This window comes from Arachis hypogaea, chromosome 3, assembly GCF_003086295.3.
Source record: "Arachis hypogaea cultivar Tifrunner chromosome 3, arahy.Tifrunner.gnm2.J5K5, whole genome shotgun sequence".
NCBI classification, from domain to species: domain Eukaryota; kingdom Viridiplantae; phylum Streptophyta; class Magnoliopsida; order Fabales; family Fabaceae; genus Arachis; species Arachis hypogaea.
In genome coordinates, this window is record NC_092038.1 from 83,943,400 (window position 1) to 83,969,051 (window position 25,652).

The 25,652-nt window shown below is 33.4% G+C and overlaps 2 protein-coding genes and 1 non-coding gene across 4 annotated transcripts; 1 reads left to right on the plus strand and 2 right to left on the minus strand.

Moving 5' to 3' along the window:
• Positions 1-4,034: 4,034 nt before the first annotated feature.
• On the minus strand, positions 4,035-15,605 carry LOC112790561 (homeobox protein knotted-1-like 2). 2 transcript variants are annotated; one of them, XM_072233153.1, is made up of 6 exons: positions 14,683-15,605; positions 9,170-9,290; positions 8,379-8,575; positions 7,809-7,940; positions 4,715-4,866; positions 4,035-4,584 (listed from the first exon to the last, which is right to left on the minus strand). In XM_072233153.1, exons 1-6 carry the CDS (start codon positions 15,211-15,213, stop codon positions 4,581-4,583), a joined length of 1,137 nt encoding a protein of 378 aa, XP_072089254.1. In that variant the 5' UTR covers positions 15,214-15,605; the 3' UTR covers positions 4,035-4,580. The 2 variants fall into 2 exon arrangements, with proteins under 2 accessions (XP_072089254.1, XP_025688798.1); XM_025833013.2 differs by having other exon boundaries at positions 4,035-4,595.
• Positions 15,606-19,050: 3,445 nt separating this feature from the next.
• Positions 19,051-20,493, plus strand: LOC112790562 (rhicadhesin receptor). Its single transcript, XM_025833014.3, has 2 exons — positions 19,051-19,500; positions 19,837-20,493. The coding sequence occupies exons 1-2, from the start codon at positions 19,389-19,391 to the stop codon at positions 20,382-20,384; spliced, it is 660 nt and encodes a 219-aa protein (XP_025688799.1). The 5' UTR covers positions 19,051-19,388; the 3' UTR covers positions 20,385-20,493.
• Positions 20,494-22,799: 2,306 nt separating this feature from the next.
• LOC112793992 (small nucleolar RNA R71) lies at positions 22,800-22,907 on the minus strand. The gene has a single exon (XR_003198675.1). It is a non-coding gene; the product is annotated as a small nucleolar RNA R71 (small nucleolar RNA).
• Between the last annotated feature and the right edge of the window lie 2,745 nt (positions 22,908-25,652).

The following is a 25,652-nucleotide window of genomic DNA, read 5'->3' on the forward strand; positions in this document are numbered from 1 at the left end:
ATTTCCTTCACACTATGAAAACAGTTCCAATTTGATTTTCTTGTTGTTTTTATACATGCAGAAAAATAGGGATAAAGAACCTCTTTAATACGATCCTGAGATTGAAAGAACTCTTTGGCGACAGAGGAAAAAAGCTAGAAATCAAAGAGTTGAAGAAGAAATTGACGTGGCAATAGAAGAAGTGCTTGAATTCAACATAGTAGAGAATGCAAATCACAATGCTAATGCCCCTCAACCTCATAGGACTCTTGGATCTTTTGCTACTCCTAATTCAGAGAGTTTTGGGAGTAGTATTGTGACACCTACTATCAATGCCAACAATTTTTAATTGAAGCCCCAGCTTATCGCTCTAGTGCAACAAAACTGTCAATTCAGCGAAAGCCCGCAAGAGGATCTGAATTTGTTTATCTCCAATTTCTTGCAAATTTGTGACACTGTCAAGACAAATGGCGTCCCGGCTGAAGTTTATCGTTTGTTGCTCTTCCCTTTTGCTGTAAGGGATCGGGCTAATCAGTTGCTGGATAATCAGCACAAGGAGAGGACAGCCACATGGGAGGACTTGGTCACTAAGTTCCTCTGTAAGTTCTTTCTGCCTCAAAGGTTGGCTAAGCTCAGAACCGATGTTTAATGTAACCATTTTACCCCTACGAGGCATGTGATTCCTCATTCTTTACAATGTTCGTTGACGTGCATAAGTTTAGATATGTGTGTGTGTGTGTGTGTGTGAAGCATAGATAGCGAATTAGAATTAAAATACGTAGCGCTAAAACTTTTTTAGTCCTTCCGAGTGATGAGTTTTGGTAATTAGATAATTACCGCTATAGTTAATTTATTTCTTTCAAAATTAACTACCTCTTAATAATTCATAAGTAATGAATTAGTAGAGGATTACTTAGATGCATTACCAACTATTAATCCGGTTTTTCCTTTCTCCCTTTTAAAGTCACAATTTTTCTTTTCCTTGTCCTGGTTCAACCGAACCAAGCTTCCCTTAATTAAACTAAGCCCAAGGGAATTTTGATTAAACTCATCTTCTCTTCTCCTCTCGCAACTGAACGTGTTTCAAAGGAAATCATGGTCACCGCTTCATACAATGAATGTTGTGAAGTGGTTTTACAAAAGGAGGAAGCCACGAAGCCTTGCCGCACCAGCTCATCCTTCTCCATCTTCTATAGATATATATAGTAGAGCCAAGCCTTTCAATTCCTCTGGAAACCACACGAAGAAAAGAAAGGAAGAAAAAGTGGCGATTGATCAAGGAAGGAAAGGAGGAAAACATCAACAACATGAATCACCATCAAGAAGGAAGAAGAAGACCATCAAAAGAGCTGCAACCCGAAGCTAAAGAAGAAACCCTATCCTTTTTTCTTTCTAATTCCCTTGGTATTTTTCTCATTAAGTAAGAATCAGTAACTCTATGCCTTGTCTTCCTGGATGCCATCCATCTTTGTGCAAATAGCATCAAATTCTAAGACAGGATTTTATATATATATATATATATATATATATATATCATCATCCCTATTTGATGTCCTCTGTTTATTGAGAGAAATTTTTACAGAGTTTTTGGTATCCATAGAAACTGTATTCCAGCTTCTTTTTCATATGCTTGCATCGTATTCATGTCGAGTAGTTGTCTGACCATCTTGTTGATCATCCACCATTGTCAAAGATTGAGCTCCAAGTCTCCGGCAATGGTGCCAATGTTCCAAGGGTTACCTAAAATGTTGATTTGGGTCTGAACGTGAGGTCCAGATCCCTTTGTATGTCAGCATCCAACTTGTTGATGTCGAGGTGCCGCCTGTCCGAGCTCCTCGTGAAGAGGTGGGAGGTGGTAACTACAAGAGACTCCGATGCTTAAGTTAGCAAGGGCTTTAGGTAGGATTTTAGTAGATTAGAATGTGAGTATACCTGAGAGGTGTCAATGTATTTATAGTAAAGTTGATAACCACCTTTATTGAACTAGTTCCACCTTTATTCATGGATAACCGTTCCCTTCATCTTAGGAGTTTGTTGGGATCTATCTTTCAGGAAAGATAAAAATAGTTAGAGAGATTCGTAGAGGCAGTTACTTATTTTAAATAAGCAGAGCCGGACAAGCAGAACAGGCCTACCTCTTTCGAGTGGGCCTTTATCCTTATTGGGCTGGACTTTATGTTTTCGGCCAGGGTATGAACTATATATGTGTGTGTGTGTGTGTGTGTGTGTGTGTGTGTGTGTGTGTGTGTGTGTGTGTGTGTGTGTGTGTGTGTGTGTGTGTGTGTGTGTACTTTGATTATCTTGTATCTATGATCCTTTTCTTACATTGTATGCATTTATTTATCATGTGTGAATACTTCGTGCTTTTGTATCTCTTTTTTCTGCGTCTTTGAGCTTTATATCTTCATTGGACTTCTAGCGTATTATATCCTTGACTATATATTGTGATATTGAGCTTTAGAACTATCGTGATGCTTTGTTATTCTTTGCTTTATGGCTAGAGGTAAGACTTAGGGTGATAGGGTGTTATACCAACTTTTGATCTCCCTTTATGATGGCAGTTCCTTCTGCAGTGGAAAATTTCATGCGCAAATGCAGTGTAGAGACAGCTACTGCTAGTCGATTTAAAGTTGTCTGACCTATCAGGGCATTGTATGTTGACATGGCGTCAACCACGATGTAGTAGACACTTAACGTCCTTGATTTTGTGCCCTTTCCAAAGGTGGTGTATAGGGAGATAAATCCAAGAGGTTAGATCAGCGTATCCCCTAGCCCGAAGAGGTTGTCTAGGTACGCCTTCAGATCCTTTTCTTCTAACCCAAGTTTGTCAAAAGCAGGTTTAAACAATATGTCCGCCGAACTCCCTTGATCCACCAAAGTTCAATAGAGATTTGCATTAGCAAAGATTATTGTTATTACCACTAAGTCATCGTGGTCAGGTGTTACTCGTTGAGCATCTTCTTTGGTGAACAAGATGGTTGGTAAGTCGGGAGTTTAGTTATCTTCTCCGACTTAGTAAACATCTTTAAGATGCCCTTTTCGGAGGATTTTGAGATTCCTCCTCCCACAAACCTCCCATTAATCACATGTATGTGTCATTCAGGAGTTTGTGGAGGGCATTCTTGCCGACCCCATCTTCATCTCTTTTCTTTTTTCTCTGGTCGTCTGACCTTTCAGCAAAATATCTGTCTAGCCGACCTTTTATGACCAACTTTTTTATGACATTCTTTAAATCATAACAGACATCGGTAGAATGTCCATCAAGCTTGTGGTACTCACAATATTCTGTCTGTCTTTCTGTCTTTTGTGTTTGATTTGGCGAGGAGGTGGAAGCTTCTCAGTGTGGCATATCTTCCTGTAGACGTCTACAAGAGAGACTCAGAGTGGGGTGTAATTATGATATCATCAAGATTTTTTCAAGTTGTACTCTTCTTTTTTCTTAGCTTCTTTCTCCTTTTTCCGAGGTGGGTAGGGCAGGCTGAGCCTCGGGAGAGACTCTCTTAGTCGGGAATATTCCTCCATGTTGATCTACTTTTCTGCCCGCTCTTATACTTTGTACAAAGAAGTCGGATGTCGCTTAGATATGGATTGAGAGAACGGCCATTTTTTAAGGCCATTAACTAATCCGAGTATCATTACTTCAGTTAAAAAATTTTGTATTTTTAAACAGATTTTATTGAATTTTTCTATATAATCTCAAAGTATTTTTTTGATTTTTTATTTGACCCCTAATAAACTTGAAACATGCTTTATTTTATCTTTCTAAATTAAAAATCTAGTAAAAAACTAACTTTACTAGGTCATCAGAGCAAGTTACGATCTAAAAGGTAAGCTATCAAACCACCCACTCATTCGATTATGCAGCAGCATGTGTCGGTCCATATGTTCGATTGACTCGATCCAAAAACACTCACTCATTTCATAAAAAAGGAACATTCTGATGAACTCGATCAATCCCTGGTCAAACTCCCACATATTTTCCTTATCGAAAGGCGCAAATTTCTCGAGTAACACGAAGAAAACTAAACTAACTAATCAAGCATTAAACTTTGAAGTACATTCAATGATTATGTTATTCCTTTGCCAAACATTTTCACTGTAATGCATGATAAACATATATGTATCAGCATGCCTTCATAAATACCATTAAATCGAAAATATTTAACCTGCATCTATGTCACGTATCAACCAGCAGCCTCATATACAACAATAATACATTTTTTCCCCCTTGAAGTAAGTGTTACTATTTCTAAGAGTGTATCAGAATAACTTTTCCTTATTGTACCCTTCTTTTCTAATAAACAGTCAACTTGGTCTCTTCTAACTATTTTTCAATAGACAATCCGATTTCTAATAAAAATAAAATAACAATAATTCAATTCTCAACCACGATAAGAACAAGAGATATTAGCCTTAGGGATTAATCTGTCTCACAATTTTTGTTATTAAGAATGGAATTATCATTATTATTTTAGTTTTAGAAATCGGAAAGTCAACAAAGTGGTTAGAGATAGAATTGAGCATGATATTGACTCCTTTAATTTCTTTTCACTGTTGATGAAAAAGCAGTGTCCAATCACATGAAGCTCTGGTTATTTGTTTCACCTGCACCACCGCTAGTATCCAAAAAGTCCCAACAACACTACTCATTAGCACCTATAAAAGTTGCAGAGAATAAAACATGATATGGAACAAAACAAGAACCAGCTAAGCAATAATTCTTCTAATAACCCACCTATTATTATTAGTATTCTTGCGCTTGCTTTTGGCGCCAGTAGACGACGAAGGATTAGTATGCCAATTCCTTTTCCTCTGATTTATGAACCAGTTATTTATCTGCTTTAATTGCAAGCCTGTTTCCTGCACCAGCCTCGCCTTGTCTTCTTCCTGAAAAATAACGGCACTCATTTATATAACACCTATCATCAAGCTCATCAAACATTGACAAAACTCCCACAACATATGTGTGGGTATATCTCCTCTTTCTTTTATTATTACCTCCTATCTAAAATAACTATCAAAAATTAATTACCACATTAATTAATTAAAAATATCTTCGTTTAGAACAAGTTAGATTATTGTGCAAAATTATATTCATTAACTCTTCTTATCATATATATTTACTATTTCCTTTCACTTATTTTCTTTTAATCCCTAAATTTTAAAAAAATTTCAAAATTTAATAAAAATATATTAATCACGTATAGGCTACAAAAAAAAAATTAATGGAAAGGATAGAATAAAAACCAATTTAAAATATTAAAGATAAAATTAAAATAAATTAAATATTAAAAAATATTTTTTGAAACATTTGAACAAACTTTTCAAAGAAGAAATATATATCTTATTTTTTTAGAAAAAGGTAACAATTTTAAAAATGAAATAACTTGACTACTAGTTGATCCTGAATAACTTAACATAGCAGAAGCAAAAATTATTTAATAATCATTATGCATATAAAAAAACAGCTACTAAAATAATTATATATAAAATAAATATTAAAATATAAAATACACATTAAAAATAAATTATACGATATATATTTATACGTAAATACATTATCTGATCGGATGACTGATTTTAATGTGGACATATATTTTCTATTATCTAATAAGCTTTGGGTAATTAATATACTTTCCGCTAAAACTTATTTTAAACTAAGTAGATATTTATATTTAATTCGGATTCAAGGTAAAGTATATATCATAGTTATTAGAACCAAACCGATAATTAACCCAATCATATATATCACTGGATCATTAGTTCACTCGATTAACTCAATCATAATTAAATAAAAATATAAAATTATAAAAATAAAATTAAAATCAAAAGTTAAAATGCATGTTTTCATTAATATATTAATAATAATCAAGTATCAAAAGTTAAAATGCATATTTTCATAAATAAATTAATAATGATTAAGTATCAATTTTTAGACATAATTAATGATACAAAAAGAGACAATAAACTAGTTAATAGGACAATATACTTTCTCAATTTAAAAGAACAAGAACAAGCAAAAAATAACAATTGATAAATCAAATTCAAAGAGTGATATCAAAGTCGACATCTATATTTTCGTAGGACAAATTTAGAGTTTGACCAATATTTTTTTCATTTTGATTTGTGTTTATATCTTCCATAGCATTGTTACTCAATCAATCATTATCTTAATCATTTTCCAAATTTAATTGATCTAAATTTGTGTATTTTTTACAAATTAATATCAACAATAATTCATAATAGCAACAAACAAGTAAAATGTTCGAAGAATAATTGAAAAACATATTAAGATTATATAAAGTTAGTTAAATGGACATCTTTGCTAAATCATTTTGTAAAGCATCAACATCTTTAGACGTTAAAAATGGTGGTAAATCTTTCAATATCCAATCCGTATAGTCATCAAATATTTACCTACTTTGATATGTATAGCACTTTTAAAAACTACCTGTTCATTAAATTTTAATCTTTAGTTTAGTGACTAGATAAATTGATAACATAGGAACCAAATGAGAAAGGAAAGCTATGATCTAATTTGTGTCAATGCATTTGATGACCACTTGGATTGGATATTAGAAGATTCACCACGGTTTTTAATTTCTAAAGAGATTGATGCTCTACGAAATGATTTGGTAAATATGTCTATTCAACCAACTTGAGATGATCTTGATATGTTTTTGAATTGTTTGAACATTTAATTATTAGTTGCTATTATGAATTATTTTTTATATTAATTTATAAAAAATACACAAATCTAGATCAATTAAATTTGGAAGATTATCAAAATAATGATGGATCTGAGTAACAATGCTTTGAAAGATATAGATGTAAATCAAAATGAGAAAAATATTGGTCAAACTCCAAATTTGTCCTATGAAAATATAGATGTCGACTTTAAAATCACCCTTTAGATTTGATTTATCGATTGTGTTATCTTTTAGTTGTTCTTGTTCAGTTAAATTCAGAAAATACTAATGACTAGTTTATTGTCTTTTTTTGCACTATTAGTTATATCTAAGAATAGATACTTGATTATTATTAATATGTATATGAAGATATGTACTTTAATTTTTTATTTTAATTTTATTTTCATAATTTTATATTCTTATTTAGTTATGACCGAATTAATTAAGTTAATTAGTGATCCATCAGTTGAATTTGTGATCTATCGATTAAATCAGTAATTCGGTAATATAATGGTATGATGGGATTAATTATCAGTACAAAAAAATTAATCATTTTTTAATAATTGTGATCATAAGTGATCAGCCTTAGAATACGAGAGGGATAAAGTGAAATGAAACGTTTTCAAAATTTATCCAAATCAAATCAATTTTTATTGGTCCAATGCTTAAGCGGTTGAACAAATGACTCAACTCGGTCAGGTGATTGGACGATCGAATTTTCAGTCGAACTGACTGAGTCAAGTCGAGTTCAATAACAATAGTATATAGTCGAACTGACTGAGTCAAGTCGAGTTCAATAACAATAGTATATGAAAAAGTTTAGGGGCAGCAGTTTTATTGAATTTTGGCCAGCATGTAATTAATAAAGAAAGGTGAGCCATTGGATAAAATCTCACACCAACTTCACACCAACAAATCATCGTTAATGACTTGTTGATGGTTAACGATCATAAAAATCATTCTCCCTAGCATTGCTCATAGTATATATATATACACCATTCAATATTATATCCTACTATTGATGGTTTATCCTTCAAACTAAGAAATTTAAATGTTTATTAGAAACTTGAGAATATGTATGGTGGCCCCCACAAGCTAAGGGCATATGTAGTTAATGCATGTGTGTGAGTAAGAACATACCGTTGGATAGGGCCATTTAGAATGAGATTGCCACCAAGCTTTTAAGAGAGAGGTGGTATCCCCAGGAAGCTTCCCGGCTCTTCTCTTTCGCAGAATTTCTTCTCTTATGTCAACAATTTTATCCTTGTAACCCTGATTCACAGCACCACTTAAATTATTTCAATTGGATCCATTCAACTACTGATTATGTCTGTCATTCACTCGTTATTTCATTAATTTGTCCCTATAATACAGATACAATCATATTATTATATACGTGTATAAAATAAACATCTACTAAATTAATCATTTTTATAAAATATATATTAAAAATAAATTAATACATAATGCAGATTTAGTAAGTGATTTTTCGTGTGTCAAATACTTCTTTCTAGTAGCTTGGTTTTATTAAGTTAGTTTAATTTACCTTCTTGTTTGTATTGATTTAGTTCTCTATGTACTCCACTCCACTTATTAGTGGGCGTTTAGATCCTTTGTAATTTATCAGAAACAAGAAAGAAAACTTGCATGCCACATATACGCCACCACCCAGAATCCAGATTTAATTTGTAATTATGTTGTTAAAAATACCTGTTTTAGCTCGTGCTTTAGCTCCTGGCGAACACGCTCCATTAGAGATCTTTCAGTTTCAGTTGGAACAAGAGGGCCAAAGCTGAGACTATCAGCGCCATCTAAACATCCTTCGTACAAGTTGCCATTGCTCTCTGCCGCCTGATCGTCTTCGTCGTCCGACATCGTCGTACCTGTCCCTTCTCCGGGAGATACACCTTTATGCATCACACTTTATTATTAGTAATTATCATTAAGACATTAACCCTTTTGATGTGTAGTGTATGTGTGCATAATGTTGACAATACAAACACAATAGACCGGTGGTTCTTCACTACTTTCCAGTTTTTTGCTAAGAATTGAAGCTCATGTACAACTTAAATATAACCATTATAACTTATTCACAGACATATACATTACTTGCAACTTTTTTACCGAAGATTTTTGTTGTTTGCACTCGTTGGGGTTGGTAATAGTTTCAACTCATAATTCAGTACAATCACATTAAATGCATAGTGAGTTGATGAGTTTTGGATTGAAAATTTTTTGGAAAAGTACAAGTAGATAATGAAAATATTAATCAATGTGAATAATGGATATATCGAATGTTCAGTGCACTAGATATTCAGATAGTTATTTTAATATTAAGATATAGGTGAGTAATTTGGGAGTTTAATGTGTTTTACTTGAATTGGGTCAATTTTAGACTCTGTTTAATATATGCAAGGTAAAGAGAAAGCTTTCTTGAACAATAACAACATTGAGCAATAATAACCATAATCAAAAGAAGATTTTTGTAGTAAAGGACTTACCCGTCAAGCTTTGTAGAGACTGCTCCAGCTCCCAACAAGCCATCACTGCTTCCATGGCATGGACACGGACATGTTGTTGCAATTGTTCTTTAAAAGCGCAAAGCAATAGAACGTAATGTGTCTACAAAGTACAAACAAAGGTAAGGGCCAAACTGAACAAATGCTTCATAGGAACTTAATAGAATTATATATAACCAAGACAATTATTATGGGAACTAATTATTTAAACAGGAGAAAACAAAGCACTCATCAGGTGAACACGTAAAATCCGAAAGATGCAAAAATTCATATGCTAGACGATATCAGCATGCAAACACAAGCATTAATAAAATAAAATATTAAAAAGATATTTTCATGCCTTGTTACTGCCTTTTTTCTCCTTAAAAAATTCATATAAGAGATACAAACATCCCAACATATTCTATTATTTCAGTTAATATTATGGCAAAAGAAATATGTATCAAAATATAAATTAAAAAAGAGGTTTAAAAAACGATGAGACTTCTTCTATTCTAATAATTTTAAAATTTTGGAACATTAATAACTTACTATATATTCAAGAAAAATATTAGGGAGAACATTTTTGAGCCTACATCTTATTTATATATTATTAGAATTTTGAATTTAAAATTTAATATTTAGAATTTAGTATTTATTATTTAAAATTGTGTAAATATTAATTAGAAATAATAAATTTTAGTAAAAATTTAATATTATTCTATATTTAAATCAAATATCAATTAAATTTAAATATATTAAATACGTCAAATTTTTAAAATAACAAATATGTTGAAAGAGATAAATTGCATAAAAATCTCAAAAGGGGTCATAATTAAGGGGTCATAATTAAGTCTTAGATGAATCATAATTAAAGGGTCATAATTAAATTTTAGATGAATGCTAAGAATGAACGAATCTACCAAAATCAGTCACTAAAGTTGGTTATTAGTATAAAATACATATTAAAACATAAATACACATTAAAAATAAATTAAATCACACATATATTTATACATAAATATATTGGTAATTGATTTTAGTGTTCAGAAACATGAACGCACCTTTAAACGTCATGAACGTTGGACCAAACTTGTTCGGATAATTTTTTTTCAACATAATTTTTACCTCGAAAGTACGCTTACTTGAAGTAATATTTGTAGCTTTTACTTTCAATTATTACAATTCAAAATTTGATTGCAAAATTTATTCTCTCAACTATCTTTTTTCACCTTTTTCTTTCTCTACATACACGATCATCTTTATTTTATTTTTGAACTACTCTTTTCACTTTCCTACTCCTACCTCATCTTTTCTACACATCATCCTCATTTTATTTCTCAACTATCCTTCCTCACTCTTTCCACACACTCATTTTTCTCATCTTAAACAATCAAGGTAAATTTCTTTCTTCTACCATAATTTTGCTTATTAAATAATTTTTGTACTGAAAATTTTCTTTTTTATTTTAAAATTAGTCGAACACTAGTTCACTCCAATTATTATAGTTTAGTTCTATAAATTTGTTTGTCTTTTATTACTATAATTTATAATTATTAGACATTCCCAATTATGATCTAATATTATGTGTAATTTATTATAATATGTATATAATATTTAAGGTAATATTTTATATAATATGTTTTAATTTAAAATTTTGTATTATAAAATTTATTTTGGTAATTTCACATCTAAAAATAATTTTGGTTATTATTATTTAAGTAATATTTTATCAATTATAATTATTTTGAATCAAAGTATTCAAATATAAATCATGTGAAAACAAATTTAATTTTGATCAAAATTAAACTCAAATCCAATTTGAAAAAGCTAAATCAAACACATATATATTTAGTGTAAATATAGTATTTTTGAACTTGTATTGATTTCTACATTAAATGGATTCGCCAACTGCCGTCCACTAACTAATGCATGATAACCAACCAGCTGATGATGGTATAGAATGACTTAGGTCCCATAGCTTCATTATTATTGTCCTTACTCCCAAAGCAAAATAGGAACGTACAAGAGGTGTTGTGAAAACTAATCTACACACGGCACAGCTTCAAGTAATATTTAAGAACATATTCTACAAGATTTCATGAAAATGAACCAACCAAATTAAGTTTCGGCTAAAAATAAAAAATACAAAATGCTTATTCATCCATCAAGTGGAAAGATTAATTGTATTATATTATATATGATTATGACTAACATTAACCCAAAGATTCTCAAAGGAAAAACTCATGTAGTATGGAGGAGTCTATCATCAACTCTCTCTCTTCGAGTCAATTCTCTACCTAACAAACAAACAATCACGTAACTGTTCTCTGCTCTAATGAGCAGTACAATGGCCCTCCTGTTTTTTTCTTCAGAAAGTTCAAACGACAAACGACAAACTCCATAAAATCCGGATATCACGAAGGTGCAAGTTTTTAGCACATTAAAGAAGACAAAATCCACAAAATTAATTTGACATTTCTGACAATGTAAAAGCCACCAAAGCAAAGAATGGAAGAAAAGACATTGGGGAAGCATAGGCAAATTTGTAAAATCAAAATGTTGTTTTTTTTTTTTGGCTATTCACGATATACCTCAACTCAATCTATCGCAGAAGTCTGAATTAAAATTTAAATTCGTTCAATCAAAATAAAACTGACTACTACTATTATATACCAACAGCCCAACACAGTAGGGGCAGCATCATTAGGCAGAAAGGGCAATTGCCACCCACCCACCATAAAACCTCCCAACCCTTGAATTTTTTTTCTTTCAATAAATTATATATGATTTTCAATTTAGTTTCTTCACATTTTATTTTAATTTTAGTTTTGTTGCAAAATAATTGTTAGACCCTGACAGTCCAGCTCTAATAACATGAAAATGACTAAAATCAAGCAAATTAAAGGAACACACGCTGACACGCATACAGATCTTGAATCAAACTCACTAACTCAAAGTAGTTGCAACTCTTACAAAAGCAAGTTAAAACAAGTACAATAAAATGGATAAAAATATACATAAAAGAGATTAGAATGAACAAAAACAATAATGTTAGAAAAACAAAAATAAAAAATCCGTCCAAAATAGTGTAAACTTATTTTATTTAGTTTATAATTAATAAATATTAAATAAGATAAATTTAATCATTTGAAGTAATTTTTTTTGTTTTTCTAATATTATCGAGATAAAAATATATGTAAACAGTTCGTAAATATTAAAATACGCCTCAAAATTTATTTTCAATGAGTAAAAATATCATGCCGTTAGTAAGAAATTTGATATTTTTAAATATTTAGTGTGTATTTTTGTTCATAATTTTTTTTTTAAATATACTTGATATTTATAAATTTTAATGTATATTTGTATCTATTTTAAAATTTTTATTTATATTTTTGTCCATTTACTCAACTAATGAAAATAAAGAAGATAAAATATGATATGAAAATTAATTATTCAATCTACCATAAAATAGTATTTATAAGGATCTAAAACTCAATATTATGTTAATAATGCAGAACTAAAATTTCAATCCTAGGACATAAAGTTTTAATTTTTTCGGTATCTCCACAAAATAAAATCACAATGGACTGAAAATTTTAAAGAACGGAGACTAAAACTTTAATAATATTCTTTCTCAAAAATATTTTTTTTTAACTTTTCAAATTTTAAATGTATTCTTCAATTTTCATATATCGTAAATTATACATAGTATTAAGACATACTCAATCCAGCATATTTTATACGAAATATAATACAAAGACTTAATTTAATCTATATTTCTCCATCTTTATCTCCTAATTTTAATTTAATAGTCTTGTATCTCTTTTATAATAATTGTCTTATTTACATTTTTTCTCTAATAATTGTCATTTAAGAGGGAAAATGTGATTCTATTATTAATCATAAAGATAATAAGAATCAACTTAATAACTTAGTTACATGCATGAATAATTTTTAGTCCCTTCATTTTAATGGGTTAAAATAATCATATAGATAATAAGCGTGAGTTATGCTAATCACGTTAGTTATATAACTATTTTGACTAATTAAAATCTGAGTAATCAATATAATTCATTCACGTACTGACGTACCTATGAATGAAACTAAATCGAACATTTGAGTTAAAAGAAAAAGGGTCATATGTGTACATAAAAAAAAATAAGCACCATATATTTTTTATATAAATATATGTTATTTAACTGATTTTTAATGTATATTTTATATTTTAATATATATTATATAAAAATAATTAATTTAATAATTAATTTTAATATGTATATAATATTATATTTTAATTTAATACATTAATAATCTAACAAATTTTATACTGTTATTCAATAACTTTAAATGTTCAAATAAATTTTTAATTAATAATTTAAAAATTAATTATTTTTGTTGATATGTCTATTCACCATTAGTTGTTTTATGTAAAAATTTTAGTGCATGAAAATAAATTCATTAATTATAACAATTGTATCTCCCTTGCATTTTTTTAACAAAGTTCTATTTAGTATTTAATCACTTGATTTTTTATTGTAACAGTTTCTTTTATAATAATAATAATATTTAAACGAATTTTTTTAAATTAAATAAATTTAATATTTATCAAATTATATAAAAAAGTATTTGCCAAATTATAAAAAAGATAAAGAACTAGACCATAACTCAACCTAAAAAAGTAAACAGAGAATAGGAGAATAAATAGGAAGAGGGCTGGCCAACAAGTGGCAGCACATGATGAGGATGTTGTAGCTTCGAGCAGCAAAGCGGGACACGGGGACGGAGGCAAGCTAACAGAGAAGTGAAAGAAAGTTGGAAAGGAAGACTTTTTGAGTTTTCAAAAATATAAAAACAAACCACAAATGCACAAACAAGAAAAAACATCCATACTCGCCATTTTCCTGTTTTGAATTTTAATTGATATTATATCTCATATTTAATTTTAATATTTTTATTGAGTTTAAATTAAATAATGATAAATAATAAATTATAATTTGAATTTTAAATAATATTAAATAACTAATTAATAATTATTAATATAATTTACTAATTTTAAAATTAATTAAATTAAATTAAACTAATTTTACTAAATATAATTTGCTAATGTAAAATTTTATCATTAAAAATTAATATAAATATATCGAATAAGCGTTTTTATCCGATTTTGACCATGGTCATCCCCTTTTTCTACCTCAAATAAAAAATGATTTTGATATTTAATATTATTTGAATTTACTTTGCAAAATAATAATTTTTTAATTTATTTAAAAAAAATTCCAAAACATGATAATAGGTACTACGATAATTTTGAGAAGAGCAATATCAGGGACCAGTAATTTTTGTGATTGTTAGCCATTAATTAATTATCAATAATGATTTAATGATGTAAAATTAGTGTGAGATTTTATTTAATAATTCACCTTTTTCTACTAGTTACATACTGGCCAAAATTCAATAAAATTGCTGGTCCTAGACTTTTCCACTTTGAGAATAAGTTGAGGAAAGAGACAAACCATGAAGTTATCAAGCTCCTTCTCATCGAGAGCACCATTATTCCCATGCGCAGAGTACTTCTCCACCACGCGCTGCGACTGCTGCAACTGAGCGTCGATTCTCGGTAGCTGGTCAACGGGCGTCGCGATCCTCAGACACGACACGTGCGCCGACAGCAGCTGCTCGTATAGCGGGTGTCCTAGGATGTCCGCCTTGTACTCCGCCGCATCCTCTGAGTCGCAGTTGTTACTTTCCGTCATCGTCCGCTGCTGCTGGAGGTAGTTCTTCCGATGATCCATGCTCTTCTCCGCTGACGTAGCTTCCGCCGCCATCATGTCTCGAACGTCGTCGTTTCGTGCCGACGACGCGTTCGGCTGAAGGTGCAGGAAATTCTGCTGCCGGACGTTGTTCAGCCACGTCGGAGCCGGTCCTCCATCGCCGGCGCCGGAGAGAGTTAGCATCCTCTGCATGTCTCTGTTGTGATTTAAATGTTGCTCGTCCGTGAAGGACTGAAAAGTAATTTCGTGTGGTTGGTGGTCGCGAAAAGCCATGTTTTGTTAACTAGAATTTTTTTTTTCTTTTTTAACCTTGATTTCTGACTACATTTAATTGATTCCCGTATCAGTGAGATGGAAGAGAAGAAGGAAGAGATGGAATTTGAAGAGTGACGGTGAAGATTATTGAAGAATCAAGAACTAAGAATAAGTGACGAGATTGAAGACAGGGCTTTGAGGAAGGAAAAGGAAGTGGTTTGGAAAAACACCTTTTTGTTTTTCTGGGGAGAAGACTTTTTTTCTTTTGAAGGGAAAGACACGAACATCGAGGGAGGGAATGAACAAAGGGTGGGATTGATGATAACGTGGGTGGAAAATTGTGGTGCCACCTTATTGGAGATTTTTTTTTCCAGCTGTAATAAGACAAAGATTAATCAATCATCGGACATGTTAGCTAATAGTAATATTATACGTCTATTTTTTTAAATTAAATTTAACTAAATTAAAAATAAGACTTAAAATAATATTAATTATAATTAAATTTTATTATATTAAATTAATTTAGTTAAATTTAATTAATAAAAAAATTTAAATATAAAATATTATTTGCTATTCTTGTTTGTTTAACCAAGTCAATGAGAATTGGGAAATAGTAATACTGTGGCGCTTTTTAGTTTTTATAGAAAAAAAATAAAGGGTAAAGTTTATTTTGGGCATAATTCTATTTTAGTTTTTAAAGTGCTTTATTTGAATTAAAAAAAATATTTAATATTAATTTAGTTCTACAGTAAGGTCAAATTTAAATAATTAGCGTAATGTTTTACATAACAACAGTACAATAATAAAATCGATAATTTGGAGAACAAATACAAGCTCTAGAGGCACAAAATTAACCGTTGATGATTTAATACATTTATTTGTTATTCTTTTTAGTTTTATAAAAAAATATTTTATTTATATTAAAAGAAAAATAATAAATAAATGTATTGATGTATCAACTGTTGATTTTGTGTCTTTAGAGCTTGTACTTGTTATCCAGATTATAGATTTTGTTCTTGTACTGTTGTTATGTAGGATATTTCGTTAATTATTTAATTTTGACTTCAGTAGAACTAAATTGATGCTAAATAAAATATTTTTATATTCAAATAGAATACTTTAAATCTTAAAGATCAAAACAGAATTATGTTCAAATATAGAATATCAATTTAATACTTTACCCAAAAATAAATGAGAAAAAATCAAATAAGATAAAATAAAACATATTTCTATATCATAAAAAATACACAAAAAATTACATAAAAATTAATACAAAAAATATTTATCTTAATTAAATGTTTATGTCTCATTTTTATAGTTTTTATTCTTACAAATAATTTAAGTTGAGGATTATGACCATATCGTTACCAATACAGACGCACTTGGCATCTTAGCGACGTGGTTTTTTTTGTTTTATATTTTTATAAACAATCATGATAATTATATCCTAGAATTAGTTATTAGAAGAAAATATATATTAAAAAAATTAAATATATATTAAGATGAGGCCACTATCCTCTAGTACAACACTCCACGTTCCTATCTTTGAGGACAACACCAAAAATAAATCTATAATCAAATTTTTTGGCCAACTTTTTATCAAACCATATATAATAATTTGCTTTTGGTGACTAACCATATACAATAATTGAAGCCCAAAAAAAAAACCATATATAATAATTATATATCTCTATTTCGTTTTGTCCTTATTTTTTACATATAAAAGAGGAAAAAATATCAGGAATGGGTCACTACTAAAGTCGCTAGGTGGTGGATAGGATATAAAAATGGGTGGTAATAGGTGATGGTAGGTGCAGATTAGGGATTGGCACAAGAATAGTAAATAGCTAGAGAGCTAAAATTTCCATGGCACAGCCAGGGTAAGGTACCCTTTTGCTGTTTGTTTTCTTTTGCAATGATGGAAATGAGAAGTTACTTTTCCTTTTTCCTAGTTACCTTCTTTCTCACATTTCAAACTGTTCACGGCGCATTGCATTTACTCATCCGAGAAGAGGACCCAAAAGGTGGCAAGGGGATGGGCCGGGCACTACCAAACCCGAAAGGGACGCGAGCAACCATTGTTGACACGTGGCGGCAGGAGGTTTCATGGACCACAACGTAGTACTGGAAAGGCTTAGGAGTGCGGGTCATAGGAGTAGTGAAACAGGGTCGTATTGACTGCAAACAATGGCACATTGGCTAGGAAGGGTGCGAAGTTGAATTTCACTGTGCTATACTGATATTTCAGCTGCCTCTTTAGCTTTAGAGAGGTAGAAGGTGCTGGCGGCAGAGAGAGAAAGACAAAGACAGGTCACGCGCGACTGTTTCGTGGTCCCCAAGTCCCTTGCGTTATATCTAACGGCAATTTCAGTTTGTGTTTGTAAAAATTTAAAGATGTTTGCTACGGTACGATAATAAATTCATTTGTACTGATACGTTTAAAATATAGACAAATAATAATAAAATATGTAGAATTTAGTTTTCACGTCAGCATTTATTTTTTTTTTAAATATATAGTATATCACCTCTTTTACTAAAACATTATTTTAATTAAATAAAAATAAAAAATATTTATTTATTTAATTTTATAAAAAGATTTAAACATCCTTTTTTTATTTGATTATACATAAATACCCTTTTAAATTAATCAAATTTTAAAATTCAATTAATCCTAATTTTATAATTTCAAATAATTGAAACAACAAAACAAAAACATATTAAAAAAACAAAAAATTAAAATCGTCTATGTTAAACATATTAAAAAACAAAAAACTAAAATTGTTTTTCATCTAAGGTTCAGAAACCTTCCCGTTCACATCTCTAAAGGTTTCAGTCTTCTTCATCTTCTTCTCTCCTCTTCCTATCCTCTACCTCGGTCTCTCTCTGCTCCTGAATCTCTCTCATCTGTCTCTGCGTCTCTGCATTGCACACAAGACGCCATCGTTTTGCTGGGATGCCCTAGCCAATTACCCAACCTAGCAACCTTAGCTCCACACAACGGCAAACGCGAATCCATCCCTCCCATCACCCTCGAACTCCTCCTTCCTCTCTCCGTCATCGATCTCACTCCTTCACCTCCGTCCATCTCCCGCCGCCGTCGCCGAAACGAGCTTCGAAGCCACCGTCGGTATCGCGCAGCTCTGTTCGACCATCGTGTAGCTACTGTTTCAGCTTTGAAAGCACCGTCGCGCAGCTCGGTTCCATTCACCGTCTCCTGCACTCCCACCGGCACCGAACAACAACAGCTCGACTTCCAAGATCCCCCTCCTTCTTCTGCCGTAGATTGCGTCGGCACCGGCCAAGACGTCGAGTGCGTTGCACCCTTTGCCAATGAAGAACAGGGACAAAATGGCACCGTATCGTTATCTTCGGAGAACAATAAGGAACAAGGTATCAGTCTGTACCCAAAATAAACTAGTAACAATTTCCCTAACTAACTAATAACTAACTGTAAGTCTGCAAATGTCAGTAACGGACCACACTACTAACTAATAACTGTCAGCAACAAAAGAAATCTGTTTAACTAAAGTTATCTTGTGTGTGGATTGAAGAAGGTGAATCATTGAAGTGCCTTGCGGAAGGGCTTTGGGAATTGACAGTGCTGGTATCACCGTTCTTCTTCTGGGGAACTGCAATGGTGGCTATGAAGGAGGTGATTCCAAGGACAGGCCTGTTCTTTGTGTCGGCGTTCCGGCTAATACCTGCCGGGTTCCTCCTCATCGGGTTCGCTGCTTGAAGGGGAAGACCGTTCCCTTCGGGACTCAATGCCTGGCTCTCAATCTCTCTCTTTGCATTAGTTGATGCAGCTTGCTTTCAGGTTTGTTCATATCTTATGCTCTCAAAAGTTATGAAATTTTCCATGGCAGTATATTTGTTACTTCGTTAGTTTGTTTGTTTAGAATGAAGGGGAATTGAAAGCAATGCTAATTGATTGGAATGCTTTAAGAATTGGCATATTGCATGCTTTAATTCCAAACTCATTCAGTATTGAAATTCAACTCATGATCATCCTTTTGTCTCTGTTCTAAGTCTTCTTCTCACCTTTGTGCCTTTCTATATAAATACTGAAAACCTCATTAACTTATTCCAACTTGCCCAAAGCATTTAAAGCAATACACATTTTCTTCTTCTCTTTTTTGTTTTCTTTCATCCCACCCAAATTTGTTTCCTCATTCTTGGGTTCATAGTTAACCATGAAGTTCATAGGGTCAGCGTTAGCGGTGACTTTTGCTCTGGTTTTAGCCTCAACCTCAGCATCAGATCCTGATGCTCTTCAAGACCTCTGTGTTGCAGACATTGCATCTGGTATATCTTATATTTCTCTATCTATCTCTTCTCCTTTGATGTTTCTATTCTCATGTGATATGTGTGTCTGGAACAACAACAACATAATAATCATTATATTTGATCCTTTGGTTTTCTTTCAATTAACTCCAACTAACTCACTATTAGGCCTACCAACTACTTTAATATTGCTTCCTTTTTCATAATATGGTGCACCCACTTGCATATTACTACTAATTAAGGTTTCTTTGTTAACACAACATAAAAAAAGTTAATCTTTTTAAGTAAATTAAGCATAGCCCAGATCTCAAAAATCATTGGCTGGTTGACATGGGTAGTGTGTGAATGAAAAAACAGGTGTTAAGGTGAATGGATTCACGTGTAAAGACACTGCAAAAGTGAATGCATCTGATTTCTCATCAAACATATTAGCAAAACCAGGTGTGGCAGCAAACACAACCTTCGGTTCCATTGTAACAGGAGCCAATGTTGAAAAGATCCCAGGATTGAACACACTTGGTGTGTCTTTGTCACGCATTGACTATGCCCCAGGTGGACTCAACCCACCCCACACACACCCACGTGCCACTGAGATTGTGTTTGTTCTTGAAGGTCAACTTGATGTTGGGTTCATAACAACATCCAATGTTCTCATATCAAAGACCATCTACAAGGGTGAGATCTTTGTCTTCCCAAAAGGGTTGGTTCATTTCCAGAAGAACAATGCCAGTGAACCTGCTGCAGTTATTTCAGCCTTCAACAGCCAATTGCCTGGAACACAGTCTACTCCTCTGTCTTTGTTTGCTGCCACCCCACCGGTACCGGATAACGTGTTGACCAAGGCATTCCAGGTTGTTACCAAGGAGATTGAGAAAATCAAGTCTAGGCTTGCTCCCAAGAAGTAATTGTTATAGTAGGAATGATATATACTTGATTGGTATATGTATGCTTTAATAATGTCTCTGTTGTTTTTGTGTATTTGTCTCTCTCATTCAATCTCTCTTTGTTGCCTCACAATTCTCTGCCACCAGTGAAGAAATTGTCGGCAACAGAAATTCAACTGCGACGGGAAAAGGGGTTGTGCTTTACTTGCGACGATAAATTCTCGTGGAAGCACAAATGTCCGAATCACCAATACATGATTCTGCAGGTGGATGAACCGGATGGCGATATTTTCTTGATAAACCACTATTTTATAGTTTATATTGTGTTTAATTGTGTGGTTTTGTCGTGATCCTTACCCACTTATTCATCAATTTAGCATGCATTTAGATTTTCTTCCTGAATTTATTACATGTTTGAAAATTGCTTTCCAGAGACTTTAATTATTTAATTTTAATTCTCCTTTATTCCATTTGATGTCGTAATCTGTGTGTCAAGCGTTTCAGGCTTTATAGGGCATGAATGACACGGAGATTGGAGAGGAAGCTAGCAAAAATGGAAGGAACACAAGAGTTTGAGGAGATAGCCAGCGAAAAGTGACGCGGTCGCATGGCTCATGCGACCGCGTGAAGGAGCGCAAATCGCAGTGACGCATCAGCATGGCTTGCGCGGCCGCGCGGATTGGAAAGCACAAGCAACGCGGTAGCGTGGACGACGCGAACGCGTGAAGAGGAAAAGCGCCAGCGACGCGTCCGCATGGATGACGCGATCGCGTGACATGCGCGATCTGCATAAACTGCAGAATCTGAAACCAGCGATTTTGGACCCTATTTCGGCCCAGTTTTCGGCCCGGAACAGCAGACCAGAGTCAAAGATTATGCAGAAACAACAGAGAAAACATTCATTAAGTAGTTTAGATCTAGTTTTTGACTCTCTTAGGTTTCTTTCTCTCTAGTTTTAAGAATTTTAATTTTCAATTGATCTTAGCATTGGAACATTGAGAAGAGTTATTTTCCTCATCAAGACTTCGTCACTCTAGTTTGTTCTCTTAACTTGGTTTTATTCTTCCATGTTCTTTGTTATGTTCAATTTTGTAATTCAAATATTTTTATGATTAATTAATGCAAGGATTATTTCTTTTTAATTTAAATTCCATTCCAATAATCATGTCTTCTTTTAATTCCCTTTCATGTGCCATGGATTCTTTATTTACAATGCGTGAGTAGTTTCATTACTTGATGAGGAGTTGATTAAAAGGAACTCTTGAGTTGGAAGGATTGAAAGAAAAATTTGTAATTGGGTTAAATGTTGGATTGCTATCCTGTCACCGACGCCAATCCCTTTGAACTAAGTGGGTTGCAACTTGTGAACAGATCTAGCATTTCTACTTGTTTGACTTTCTCTTACCTAGTAAGGGATAACCAAACAGAACAACTATTAATTATAAATTAATCTTACAATCACACCATCAATGATAGAAATTCTAACCAATCAATTCCCAGTCAAGGCCTCTTATTTTTATTATTTAAAATTCCTCAATTTAAATCCCAATTTACTTAGCTCAACTCTTTTTGGAATATCTGATTAATAAAACAGCACATTTTTCTGCAACTCGTTGGGAGACGACCTGGGACTTAAAACTCCAGTAATTTTGATTTAAACTTTCAGTGACATATTTCTAAATTGATAGGCAGATTTTCGGTGAGTTAAGAACTATACTTGCAACGTAACCATTTTAATAAATTTTTAATTCACCAGCTTCTGCACTCCATCAATTTTTGGCGCCGTTGCCGGGGAGTTGCAATAGAGTGCTTATTTTATTAATTAGAATTTATTTATTTGCATTTTCTTTAATTTTGCTACTATGAGCTGCGTGTTTCTTCTGTCAAATGACACGTTCACTTCCTGATCCGCGCTTGCTAATATTCGATCCTGAAATTGAAATAACAATTTCACAAATAAGGCGAGAACAGCGTAGGTTAGTCCGCTCTGGGGGCGGATCTGAAAGTGAATCTGAGGAAGAAACCAGCCCCCGTTCTACTGATTCGGTCGTTTTACGTGCAGAAAACATGGCAGCTAGAAGAATTACCATTCAGGAGGAAGGAGCTCTTGATTTTACACTGCAACCGTTTCAAGCGCATCATCCAGCGGTAGCTACGGATTTTGAAATAAAGACCGTACTGCTAAATTTGATGCCGAAGTTTCATGGCCTACCTGCTCAAGAACCTATCAAGCACTTGAGAGATTTCCAGGCAGCCTGTTCTACTGTCAGGCGTGATGGCGCTGATGAAACTTCAATTCTGCTGAAAGCTTTTCTGTTCTCTCTTGAGGGAAAAGCAAGAGAGTGGTACTACACTCAACCTCTAGCAAACGTATCCAACTGGGATACACTCAGAAAGGAGTTCCTGGAGAAATTCTTCCCATCTGAAGTTACTGATAAACTGAGGAAGGATATCTCTACAATTGTTCAGGATGACAATGAGACTCTCTTTGAATACTGGGAGCGCTTCAATAATCTTTTGGAAGCATGCCCCCACCACATGATTGACAATATCGTGCTACTCAGCTATGTCACACAAGGTATGAGACCCCAAGATAAGACCACATTGGAAAGTGCCAGCAATGGGTCTATGAAGAAGTACAAGACCACTGATGAAGCTTGGCAATTGATCAGTGATTTAGCTGAATCTACTCGGAACCACAGACAGAAGCAAGGTTGTTCAAGGGCCGTTGCAGAAGTATCTTCTGGCATAGAGACTGCTGCTCTAAATCGAAGCATCTGTGAAATGACCAACCTGCTGAAGCAAATGCAGTTAAATCAACAAGCTCAGCAAACTCAACCGCAGCAAAACCAACAACTAGTTCCACAAAGAATTTGTGGAATTTGTGCTGATTACAGCCATTACACTGATGAATGCCCGCAGCTCCAACAAGAAGACAACATGGTGGCATCCACTCACAACTTCTATGACCACCCCAACCAAGGGTACAATCAAAGTGAAAATAATAACCATGGATGGCAGGATAATTCAAACCAGAATTGGAGGGATAACAATAATAGGGGAGGCAGAGATAATCAGGGAAATCAGAGGTGGAATAATTACAACAACAGGCAGCAAAATCAACCATACCGAGCACCTCACTTGAGGCAAAACCAAGGACCACCGAACAATCAGTAGCAAACCTCTCAATTTACTCATTCTTCTGTATCTTCTAATGAAGAATTATTACAAGCTTTTGAGAAAAGACAACTGGCCATGGAAAATACCATCGTGAACAGTATTAACACCGGTCTGAATGGTTTCACCTCTACTCTACAAGCTTTTATGACATAACTTGGTTCAGCACAAAATTCCAGTAACCAACCTTCAAGCACCACTGGAATCCCCTCTCAACCATTACCCAATCCAAAGGGAGGAATTAATGCCATCACCCTGAGGTCCGGAACCACACTGCAGGAGAGGAATCAGGAGAAACCAAGCTCACCAGAATACGCCTCAGCTGAAGAGGTGGTAGAAATCGAAGATGTTGAAGAGGAAGAGGATATACATGACATAGCTGAAGAAGAGATAGCTCAACCACAGGAAGAGGCACAAAAAGGTGCAGGCACCACAGAAAACACTACTCCCATTCCATTTCCACAACTTGCAAGGAAGCCTAGGAAGCAGCTGGAACCTGATCCTAAAATGGTAGAAATATTCAAAAAGGTTGAGGTAATTGTTCCCTTTTTTGATGTTATTCAGCAGGTACCTAAATATGCAAAGTTTCTAAAAGACTTATGTATCCATAAAGATAAAATTACTGAATTAGAAACTATTCCTTTAGGTAGTTCTATATCTGCTTTAATGGGAGGATTACCTGAAAAATGTAGTGATCCAGGTCCTTGCATAGTTAGTTGTACTATTGGTGGTGTAGTAATTTATGATTGCATGTGTGATTTAGGAGCATGTGTTAGTATAATGTCTTTGTCTATATATGATGTTTTAAGATTCCCTCCCTTAAAAAGGTCGGCAGCTCGTTTTGTGTTAGCAGATAAAAGCATTATTACAGTTGCTGGAGTTGCTGAAGATGTTTTGGTGAACATTAAAGGGCTCACATTTCCCACTGATTTTTATATCTTGGAGATGCCCCATAATGATTCAGATAAGTCATCATCAATACTACTTGGAAGACCATTCCTGAAGACATCAAAATTCAAATTGGATGCTTTTTCAGGGACATACTCCTTTGAAATAGATGGCCGCATAGTAATCTTCAATCTGAATGGAGTCATTGACAACCCCCCAGAAGATCGTTCTATCTTCCAGTGTGATGTCATAGACGAAAGTGTGGCTGAAGTTCAAAAGGAAGAGTTTGAAGAGAGGCACACTGGACAAGGTCCAAGTGTGGGGACCTTCTTAACTGACAATGAGGACACTTCACCATTTTCACAAGCCCCAGATAACCCAGAGCCTGTCCATGATCAAAAGTTAGAATTGAAACCTCTCCCTCCACATCTCAAATATGCTTACCTTGAGGATGAGCAGAAGCTTCCGGTTATTATTGCAAGAGAACTAACTTCTCAACAAGAAGAACAGCTACTTAATGTGTTGAGGAAGCATAAGAAGGCAATAGGGTGGAGTTTGGCAGACATAGTGGGAATCAACCCTCAAATATGCGAGCACAGAATATTTTTAGAAGAAGGAGCAAGACCTGTCCGTCAACCACAAAGAAGATTGAATCCTACCATCTTGGAAGTTGTCAAAAAGGAAGTGACCAGACTATTGGAGGCCGGTATCATATATCCCATTTCAGACAGTGAATGGGTAAGCCCAGTGCAAGTGGTGTCCAAGAAGTCCAGAGTCACTACAGTGAAAAATGAGCATGGAGAGCTCATAGCAACTAGAGTTCAGAATGCTTGGAGAGTCTGCATTGATTACAGACGTCTCAACCAAGCTACTCGTAAGGATCACTATCCACTTCCATTCATTGATCAAATGCTGGATCGCCTGTCAGGTAGATCACATTATTGCTTTTTAGATGGTTACACAGGTTATTTCCAGATTCATATAGCTCCTGAGGATCAGGAAAAGACTACTTTTACATGTCCTTTTGGAACCTATGCTTATAAAAGAATGCCCTTTGGCTTGTGCAATGCACCAGCTACTTTCCAAAGGTGCATGATGAGTCTTTTCTCTGATCTTATTGAGGACTGTATGGAAGTTTTTATGGACGATTTTAGCGTTTATGGTGATTCTTTTAACCTTTGTTTAGATGGATTATCTAGAGTATTAGATAGATGTATTAATACA